This window comes from Oncorhynchus gorbuscha, unplaced genomic scaffold, assembly GCF_021184085.1.
Source record: "Oncorhynchus gorbuscha isolate QuinsamMale2020 ecotype Even-year unplaced genomic scaffold, OgorEven_v1.0 Un_scaffold_3712, whole genome shotgun sequence".
Taxonomy (NCBI): domain Eukaryota; kingdom Metazoa; phylum Chordata; class Actinopteri; order Salmoniformes; family Salmonidae; genus Oncorhynchus; species Oncorhynchus gorbuscha.
Window position 1 is genome coordinate 33,277 of NW_025747890.1, and position 10,891 is coordinate 44,167.

The 10,891-nt window shown below is 47.6% G+C and overlaps 1 protein-coding gene across 1 annotated transcript; it reads left to right on the forward strand.

Moving 5' to 3' along the window:
- The first annotated feature begins 1,048 nt into the window (after window positions 1-1,048).
- On the forward strand, window positions 1,049-10,813 carry LOC124028066. The gene is made up of 5 exons (XM_046340231.1): window positions 1,049-1,344; window positions 4,046-4,160; window positions 7,852-7,992; window positions 10,462-10,497; window positions 10,692-10,813. Exons 1-5 carry the CDS (start codon window positions 1,049-1,051, stop codon window positions 10,731-10,733), a joined length of 630 nt encoding a protein of 209 aa, XP_046196187.1. The 3' UTR covers window positions 10,734-10,813.
- The last annotated feature ends 78 nt before the right edge of the window (window positions 10,814-10,891 follow it).

Consider the following 10,891-nt stretch of genomic DNA (forward strand, 5'->3'; position numbering starts at 1 on the left):
ACCATTATTCTAGTCTAACTGAGATGCTGCTGTATGGAGTAACACCATTATTTTAGTCTAACTGAGATGCTGCTGTATGGAGTAACACCATTATTTTAGTCTAACTGAGATGCTGCTGTATGGAGTGACACCATTATGTTAGTCTAACTGAGATGCTGCTGTATGGAGTAACACCATTATTTTAGTTGACCTGAGATGCTGCAGTATGGAGTGACACCATTATTTTAGTCTAACTGAGATGCTGCTGTAGGCCCTCCTTGGTTGGGGACAGAAGCACCAGATCATCAGCAAACAGTAGACATTTGACTTCAGATTCTAGATGGGTGAGGCCTGGTGCTGCAGACTGTTCTAGTGCCCTCGCTCTTTCATTGATTTAAATGTTTGAAGAGGGTGGGGCTTAAGCTGCATCCTTGTCTCACCCCCCGGCCCTGTGGGAAGAAATATATGTGTTTTTTGCCAGTTTGTGTACATGGATTTTATAATGTTGTATATTTTTCCCCCAACCCCACATTCTATCAATTTGTATAGCAGACCCTAATGCCAAATTGAGCCAAAAGCTTTTTGAAGTCAACAATGCCTCTCTCTCTCTCTCTCTCTCTCTCTCTCTCTCTCTCTCTCTCTCTCTCTCTCTCTCTCTCTCTCTCTCTCTCTCCTTTCTCTCTCTCTCTCTCTCTTCCTACCTCTTTCCCTCTCTCTCCCTCCTCCTCCCTCCCGCCCTCCCTCCCACTTACCCCTTCTCCAGGTTCCCTCTGGCCTAAGGACCACTACTTCCTCCGTACGCTGCAGTTCCGTGATGGTTGGGAACCTCCCATGATGCCGTTCGTCTCCCCAATCACTCTCTAGAGGCAGAGCTGAATCAGCTGACCCAGACCCTCGCCCACTCTGAGATCCTTAGACAGGAGGAGATGGTTCTGAGGCTGTCTACTGATTTCTCGCACCCTGACCCTAACCCCTCCCCCTAACCCCTAAACTGCCCTCTGAGGTCCTTAGACAGGAGGAGATGGTTCACAGGCTGTCTACTGAGGTACGCACCCTCTCTCCCTAAACTATGACCCCTAGCCCCTATCCTAATGACAGTCCCTTCATCAATAATGACAGTCCCTTCATCAGTAATGACAGTCCCTTCATCAATAATGACAGTCCCTTCATCAGTAATGACAGTCCCTTCATCAGTAATGACAGTCCCTTCATCAATAATGACAGTCCCTTCATCAATAATGACAGTCCCTTCATCAGTAATGACAGTCCCTTCATCAGTAATGACAGTACCTTCATCAGTAATGACAGTCCCTTCATCAATAATGACAGTCGCCCCTTCATCAATAATGACAGTCCCTTCATGAGGTAATGACAGTCACCCTTAACCCCAATAATGACAGTCCCTTCATCAGTAATGACAGTCCCTTCATCAATAATGACAATATTTTCATCAATAATGACAGTCAATTGATGAATACCCTGACCAGTCTCTTGATCAGTAATAAACTACTCTGAGAGTTCAGGAGATGTGTTTGTGTTATCTGTTTCCCTCAGCATCCGGGTCCTTAGACAGGACTTCCCGTCTTCACTGAGGGTATGCATTGGACCCCAACCCTGACAACCCCTAAACTACCCAGAGGTCCTTAGACAGGAGGAGATGGTTCACAGGCTGTCTACGTGCACCCTGACCCCAACCCCTGACCCCTAACCCCTAAACTACTCTGAGATCCTTAGACAGGAGGAGATGGTTCACAGGCTGTCTACTGAGGTCACCTGACTGAACCCCTAAACGCCTGAGGTCATTAGAAGAACTGGCCATGCTTTTTACGCGTCTATAAACTATGAATGCCCCTCTGGGCACACTTCACTTACTCTAAATCTGAACTGTAAAACTGTCCCTCTCAGTAATGACAGTCCCTTCATCAGTAAACATATTATTTCCTGCTGTTGTAAGCATCTTCCAATCTCATCTCTCCCTTCTCTGACAGATCAGAATAAACATGACATCCCAGGTAGTAGCTCAGCTAACTGTAGAATAAACATCACATCCCAGTGAGTGGCTAGCTAACTGTAGTGATAATAAACATCACATCCCAGGAATTAGCTCCCGCTAACATTGTAGAATAAACATCACATCCCAGTGAGTAGCTAGCTAACTGTAGAATAAACATCATCCCAGGAAGTAGCTAGCTAACTGTAGAATAAACATCACATCCCAGTAGAGTCCAAGCTCAGCTAACTGTAGAATAAACATCACATCCCAGGAAGTAGCTAGCTAACTGTAGAATAAACATAACATCCCAGGAATTAGCTAGCTAACTGTAGAATAAACATCACATCCCAGGAAGTAGCTAGCTAACTGTAGAATAAACATCACATCCCAGGAAGTAGCTAGGTAACTGAAGAATAAACATCACATCCCAGTGAGTAGCTAGCTAGCTGTAGAATAAACATCACATCCCAGGAAGTAGCTAGCTAACTGTAGAATAAACATCACATCCCAGTGAAGCTAGCTTGCTAACTGTAGAATAAACATCACATCCCAGTGAGTAGCTAGCTAACTGTAGAATAAACATCACATCCCAGGAAGTAGCTAGCTAACTGTAGAATAAACATCACATCCCAGTGAAGCTAGCTAGGTAACTGTAGAATAAACATCACATCCCAGGAAGTAGCTAGCTAACTGTAGAATAAACATCACATCCCAGGAATTAGCTAGCTAACTGTAGAATAAACACCACATCCCAGGAATTAGCCCTAGCTAACTGTAGAATAAACATCACATCCCAGGAAGTAGCTAGCTAACTGTAGAATAAACATCACATCCCAGTGAGTAGCTAGCTAGCTAACTGTAGAATAAACATCATCCCAGGAAGTAGCTAACTGTGAATAAACATCACATCCCAGTGAGTAGCTAGCTAACTGTAAATAAACATCACATCCCAGGTAGTAGCTAGCTAGCTAACGATTGAATAAACATCACATCCCAGGAAGTAGCTAGCTAACAATTAAATAAACATCACATCCCAGGTAGTAGCTAGCTAGCTAACGATTGAATAAACATCACATCCCAGGAAGTAGCTAGCTAACAATTAAATAAATATCACATCCCAGGAAGTAGCTAGGTAACTGTAGAATAAACATCACATCACAGGAAGTAGCTAGGTAACTGTAGAATAAACATCACATCACAGGAAGTAGCTAGCTAACTGAAGAATAAACATCACATCCCAGTGAGTAGCTAGCTAGCTAACAATTGAAGAAACATCACATCGCAGGAAGTAGCTAACAACAATTGAATAAACATCACATCCCAGGAAGTAGCAAACTAAGGATTGAATAAATATCACATCCCAGTGAGTAGCTAGCTATCTAACGGTTGAATAAACATAATGAGCGTCAGGTAGTAGCTAGCTGGCTAAAGGTAGCAGCATGAGGGACAGGAAGTAGTTATTTCCTACTGGTGTAGAATCTGCCAATCTCATCTCTTACTCTCCCCTATTGGTTCACACCGGATCCTCTTACATTGTGTCTGTATTCACAGTGTTGTCTCCTTTCCATTGGGATTCTCATCCTCCGTTCTTATCCTCTTAGGGGTTAACAGGCTAACACTCTGACTCTATAATGTTCTACTGTATATAAAAACATCACAACTCTGGGTGCTAGGGGTAATCTGGATCAATCACAGCCCCCTCTATCCTCTCCCTCTACCTCTGTTCTTTCTCTAACCTCTGATGTTAAAGTTGGGCCACTTCTCCTCGGCTGGGACAGTCAGTAGCAGTAGCATGTCGGTGTCTGTGGTCCATGTTTGGCTTTATCCCAGTTCAGTCATGTCCATAAGCATGTAGCTTGTACCACCACACCGTGCAGTGTGTCTCCTGTAGTGTCGTACTGTACTGTGGGTTTTTTGGACGTTGAGATGTGCTTGGTCTGTTGTGCACAACGCATGTTGTGGTTTTGGATGATGATATGATTGGATACGACATGTACATTCATCCTCAGTGTATCAGTTCTACTGTTAGTCCATCCGTCTAACCCCTGACCTCTTAACCTCTGACGTGAACAGGAACTACGATGCCTACGGCAGCAGAGGTCAGCCGAAACTGTTTGCCAAATCCAAGTATGACTTTGTGGCCAGAAACAACACGGAGCTGTCATTGGTACAGGACGAGGTTGTGGAGGTAAGGAACGGTTAACCCAAACATTTAACATGAAGGCTCACTGCAACATGTAACGTCAGTGTAATAACCCCAGAATAGTAAAGACTGTTGTTTCAGACCCTGCGTCACGGCACATAGTTATGAACGTCTTTGTTTCACCAATGTTGTCTTGTGTCGATCACGAGAACACTCATTTTACGACAAGAACCACTAGATGGCAGTGGAGAGCACAGACACATGTTGTGCTCAATGTTTGACCCCAGGGGAGAACGATTTCCCCCTCTCGATGAAGCCCACAAAGTTCATGGCCGACCGCGGTACTGTAGGCATTGTTTGCAGAAAATGGGATACCGCAGTATAGTGAATGGGAAAATGGCTTTGTGGTTAATCTTAGTGTAAATAAAATAAAAAATCGAACACAATCATGTTACCAGTAAATACCTCTATTACACCAGATGTATGTTCTTGAGCCGATTAGTTTAAAAGAAGTTGGAAGGATCATTTAGTTGCTAATGGCAGCCTGCAGTACCCCAGTCAATCAGAGGAGGCAGCACTGAGTTAGCCTGCAGTACCCCGGTCAATGAGAGGAGGCAGCACTGAGTTAGCCTGCAGTACCCCGGTCAATGAGAGGAGGCAGCACTGAGTTAGCCTGCAGTACCCCGGTCAATGAGAGGCAGCACTGAGTTAGCCTGCATTACCCCGGTCAATGAGAGGAGGCAGCACTGAGTTAGCCTGCAGTACCCCGGTCAATGAGAGGAGGCAGCACTGAGTTAGCCTGCAGTACCCCGATCAATGTGAGGAGGCAGCACTGAGTTAGCCTGCAGTACCCCGGTCAATGAGAGGAGGCAGCACTGAGTTAGCCTGCAACGTCACTTTGTCATAAGCTCAAACTGTGAGCATGTTACGTATCCATCGGAAGCCATCTTAACAGATGACTTTGTCTTCAAATGCCCTATTGCCACTTCACATAGGAATGAGTGGTGTCATGGGATCGATGGCTTTAATGGAGATTCATATACAGTCATTGGTTTAACCACATCTACCCCAAGTCAGGTCCATCTACAACACACTGCCAACCAATCCTCCCCTGGTAACCCTGGTCCAGGTCCATCTACAACACACTGTAACCAATCCTCCCCACTGGTAACCTGGTCAAGTCCATCTACAACACACTGTAACCAATCCTCCCCCTGGTAACCCTGGTCAGGTCAATCCAGAGGAGGCAGCACTGAGATTAGCCTGCAGTACCCCGGTCAATGAGAGGAGGCAACACTGAGTTAGCCCTGCAGTACCCGGTCAATGAGAGGAGGCAGCACTGAAGGTTAGCCTGCAGTACCCGGTCAATAAGGAGCCTTTAGAGTTAGCCTGCAGTACCGGTCAATAAGAGGAGGCAGCACTGAGTTAGCCTGCAGTAACCCGGTCAATGTGAGGAGGCAGCACTGAGTTAGCCTGCAGTACCCCGGTCAATAAGAGGAGGCAGCACTGAGTTAGCCTACAGTACCCGGTCCAATGAGAGGAGATAGCACTGAGTTAGCCTGCAGCGGTCTAAGGAGGCAGCACTGAGTTAGCCTGCAGTACCCGGTCAATGTGAGGAGGCAGCACTGAGTTAGCCTGCAGTACCCCGGTCAATAAGAGGAGGCAGCACTGAGTTAGCCTGCAGTACCCGGTCAAATGAGGAGGCAACTGAGTTAGCCTGCAGTACCCCGGTCAATAGAGGAGGCAGCACTGAGTTAGCCTGCAGTACCCGGTCAATGTGAGGAGGCAGCACTGAGTTAGCCTGCAGTACCCCGGTCAATGTGAGGAGGCAGCACTGAGTTAGCCTGCAGTACCCCGGTCAATGAGAGGAGGCAGCACTGAGTTAGCCTGCAGTACCCCGGTCAATAAGAGGAGGCAGCACTGAGTTAGCCTGCAGTACCCCGGTCAATGTGAGGAGGCAGCACTGAGTTAGCCTGCAGTACCCCGGTCAATGTGAGGAGGCAGCACTGAGTTAGCCTGCAGTACCCCGGTCAATGTGAGGAGGCAGCACTGAGTTAGCCTGCAGTACCCCGGTCAATGAGAGGAGGCAGCACTGAGTTAGCCTGCAGTACCCCGGTCAATGAGAGGAGGCAGCACTGAGTTAGCCTGCAGTACCCCGATCAATGTGAGGAGGCAGCACTGAGTTAGCCTGCAGTACCCCGGTCAATGAGAGGAGGCAGCACTGAGTTAGCCTGCAACGTCACTTTGTCGCAAAGCTCAAACTGTGAGCATGTTACGTATCCATCGGAAGCCATCTTAACAGATGACTTTGTCTTCAAATGCCCTATTGCCACTTCACATAGGAATGAGTGGTGTCATGGGATCGATGGCTTTGTCGATTCATATACAGTCATTGGTTTAACCACATCTACCCCAAGTCAGGTCCATCTACAACACACTGTAACCAATCCTCCCCCTGGTAACCCTGGTCCATCTACAACACACTGTAACCAATCCTCCCCCTGGTAACCCTGGTCAGGTCCATCTACAACACACTGTAACCAATCCTCCCCTGGTAACCCTGGTCCATCTACAACACACTGTAACCAATCCTCCCCCTGGTAACCCTGGTCCATCTACAACACACTGTAACCAATCCTCCCCTGGTAACCCTGGTCCATCTACAACACACTGTAACTAATCCTCCCCCTGGTAACCCTGGTCCATCTACAACACACTGTAACCAATCCTCCCCTGGTAACCCTGGTCCATCTACAACACACTGTAACCAATCCTCCCCTGGTAACCCTGGTCCATCTACAACACACTGTAACCAATCCTCCCCTGGTAACCCTGGTCCATCTACAACACACTGTAACCAATCCTCCCCTGGTAACCCTGGTCCATCTACAACACACTGTAACCAATCCTCCCCTGGTAACCCTGGTAACCCTGGTTCATCTACAACACACTGTAACCAATCCTCCCCCTGGTAACCCTGGTTCATCTACAACACACTGTAACCAATCCTCCCCCTGGTAACCCTGGTCCATCTACAACACACTGTAACCAATCCTCCCCCTGGTAACCCTGGTCAGGTCCATCCACAACACACTGTAACCAATCCTCCCCCTGGTAACCCTGGTAACCCTGGTCAGATCCATCTACAACACACTGTAACCAATCCTCCCCCTGGTAACCCTGGTAACCCTGGTTCATCTACAACACACTGTAACCAATCCTCCCCCTGGTAACCCTGGTCCATCTACAACACACTGTAACCAATCCTCCCCCTGGTAACCCTGGTTCATCTACAACACACTGTAACCAATCCTCCCCCTGGTAACCCTGGTCCATCTACAACACACTGTAACCAATCCTCCCCCTGGTAACCCTGGTCCATCTACAACACATTGTAACCAATCCTCCCCCTGGTAACCCTGGTCAGGTCCATCTACAACACACTGTAACCAATCCTCCCCCTGGTAACCCTGGTCAGGTCCATCTACAACACACTGTAACCAATCCTCCCCCTGGTAACGCTGGTAACCCTGGTAACCCTGGTTCATCTACAACACACTGTAACCAATCCTCCCCCTGGTAACCCTGGTCCATCTACAACACACTGTAACCAATCCTCCCCCTGGTAACCCTGGTCCATCTACAACACACTGTAACCAATCCTCCCCCTGGTAACCCTGGTCAGGTCCATCTACAACACACTGTAACCAATCCTCCCCCTGGTAATCCTGGTCAGGTGCTGGATGACAGGAAGCAGTGGTGGAAAGTGTGTAACTGCTCCGGGGCGTCTGGTTATGTGCCAAACAACATCCTGGAGGTCACCAAGGCTGTGGACGTCACGGTGCGGGGGGAACCCATCTATAGCCATACTATACAGGTGAGTCCCTGGACGGTGTCTCTGAATAAGGTATTGATATTCTCAGCATTTCTATGTTAATATTAGTCATGTTGATAGAGTAAAATAATACAATCGTGGCCAAATGTTTTGAGAATGACTCAAATATTAATATTCACGTCTGCTGCCTCAGTTTGTATGATGGCAATTTGCATATACTCCAGAATGTTATGAAGAGTGATCAGAGGAATTGCAATTAATTGCAAAGTCCCCATTTGCCATGCAAATTAACTGAATCCCCCCAAAAACATTTCCACTGCATTTCAGCCCTGCCACAAAAGGACCAGCTGACATCATATCAGTGATTCTATCATTAACACAGGTGTGAGTGTTGACGAGGACAAGGCTTGAGATCACTCTGTCATGCTGATTGAGTTCGATGAACACACTGGAAGCTTCAAGAGGGTGGTGCTTGGAATCATTGGTCTTCCTCTGTCAACCATGGTTACCTGCAAGGAAACACATGCCATCATCATTGCTTTGCACAAAAAGTGCTTCACAGGCAAGGATATTGCTGCCAGTAAGATTGCACCTAAATCAACCATTTATCGGATCATCAAGAACTTCAAGAAGAGCGGTCCAATTGTTGTGAAGAAGGCTTCAGGGCGCCCAAGAAAGTCCAGCAAGCGCAAGTACCGTCTCCTAAAGTTGATTCAGCTGCGGGATCGGGGCACCACCAGTACAGAGCTTGCTCAGGAATGGCAGCAGGCAGGTGTGAGTGCATCTGCACGCACAGTGAGGCAAAGACTTTTGGAGGATGGCCTGGTGTCAAGAAGGGCAGCAAAGAAGCCACTTCTCTCCAGGAAAAACATCAGGGACAGACTGATATACTGCAAAAGGTACAGGGATTGGACTGCTGAGGACTGAGGTAAAGTCATTTTCTCTGAATCCCTTTCCGATTGTTTGGGGCATCCGGAAATAAAGCTTGTCCGGAGAAGACAAGGTGAGCGCTACCATCAGTCCTGTTTCATGCCAACAGTAAAGCATCCTGAGACCATTCATGTGTGGGGTTGCTTCTCAGCCAAGGGTGTGGGCTCACTCACAATTTTGCCTAAAAACACACCCATGAATAAAGAATGGTACCAACACATCCTCCGAGAGCAACTTCTCCCAACCATCCAGGAACAGTTTGGTGATGAACAATGCCTTTTCCAGCATGATGGAGCACCTTGTCATAAGGCAAAAGTGATAACTAAGTGGCTCGGGTCCATGGCCCGGAAACTCCCCAGACCTTAATCCCATTGAGAACTTGTGGTCAATCCTCAAGAGGTGGTGGACAAACAAAAACACACAAATTCTGACAAACTCCAAGCATTGATTATGGAAGAATGGGCTGCTATCAGTCAGGAAGTGGCCCAGAAGTTGATTGACAGCATGCCAGGGTGGATTGCAGAGGTCTTGAAAAAGAAGGGTCAACACTGCAAATATTGACTCTTTGCATCAAATTCATGTAACTGTCAATAAAAGCCTTTGACGCTTATGAAATGCTTGTAATTATACTTCAGTATTCCATAGTAACATCTGACAACAAAGACACTGAAGACACTGAGGGAGACTTTGTGAAAATGAATATCTGTGTCTCAAAACATTTTGCCACGACTGTAGACTCCTCCACGACATGTTCACCAGTCCTATTGACAGAGTAAAGCATCTCATCAGCCATTAAATCATGTCCCTGTCATACATCTCATATTCATCTCTGTCTGTCTGTCTGTCTGTCTGTCTGTCTGTCTGTCTGTCTGTCTGTCTGTCTGTCTGTCTGTCTGTCTGTCTGTGTCTGCAACCTGTCTGTAACCTGTCTCTGTCTGTCTGTCTGTCTGTGTCTGCAACCTGTCTGTAACCTGTCTCTGTCTGTCTGCCTGTCTGTGTCTGTCTGCAACCTGTCTGTCTGTCTGTCTGTCTGTCTGTCTGTCTGTCTGTCTGTCTGTCTGTCTGTCTGTCTGTCTGTCTGCAACCTGTCTGTCTGTCTGTCTGTCTGTCTGTCTGTCTGTCTGTCTGTCTGTCTGTCTGTCTGTCTGTGTCTGCAACCTGTCTGTAACCTGTCTCTGTCTGTCTGCCTGTCTGTGTCTGTCTGCAACCTGTCTGTCTGTCTGTCTGTCTGTCTGTCTGTCTGTCTGTCTGTCTGTCTGTCTGTCTGTCTGTCTGTCTGTCTGCAACCTGTCTGTCTGTCTGTCTGTCTGTCTGTCTGTCTGTCTGTCTGTCTGTCTGTCTGCAACCTGTCTGTAACCTGTCTCTGTCTGTCTGTCTGCCTGTCGGTGTCTGTCTGTCTGTCTATCGGTGTCTGTCTGTCTGTCTGTCTGTCTGTCTGTCTGTCTGTCTGTCTGTCTGTCTGTCTGTCTGTCTGTCTGTCTGTCTGTCTGTCTGTCTGTCTGTCTGTCTGTCTGTCTGTCTGTCTGTCTGTCTGTCTGTCTGTCTCCATTCCACCTGCTCCTCTTTGTCTTTCACATAAAGCTAATGATGCCAAAGAAGGAGTTTGAGTTGTTCAAGGTATGGTTGGTTGGACCAGAGTCATACTGTATATATTATATATATGGCTCTGGGTTAGGAATGGCTCTGTGTGCTGAGTGCCTTTAGTGCAGTGATGGGCAGCTTTGATGGGGGCCACAAAAATCTGAACTTATCATGAGGGTGCTGCAGTGGCTCACGAGTCTGTTTACCCACTTCCATACCCACACATGCAGTCGGAGCCGGCCCTAACCTTCTGCAGTCGGAGCAGGCCCTAACCTCCTGCAGTCGGAGCCGGCCCTAACCTTCTGCAGTCGGAGCAGGCCCTAACCTCCTGCAGTCGGAGCCGGCCCCTAACCTTCTGGTGGCCCCTAACCTCCTGCAGTCGGAGCCGGCCTAACCTTCTGCAGTTGGAGCCGGCCCTAACCTCCTGCAG

Coding starts and splice junctions, on each gene's coding strand:
- LOC124028066 (XM_046340231.1), top strand. CDS start 1,049: ATGACCCCTAGCCCCTATCCTAATGACAGTCCCTTCATCAATAATGAC. Junction 7,993..10,461: donor TCTATAGCCATACTATACAG/GTGAGTCCCTGG, acceptor TTTCACATAAAG/CTAATGATGCCAAAGAAGGA. Junction 10,498..10,691: donor AGGAGTTTGAGTTGTTCAAG/GTATGGTTGGTT, acceptor CCACACATGCAG/TCGGAGCCGGCCCTAACCTT.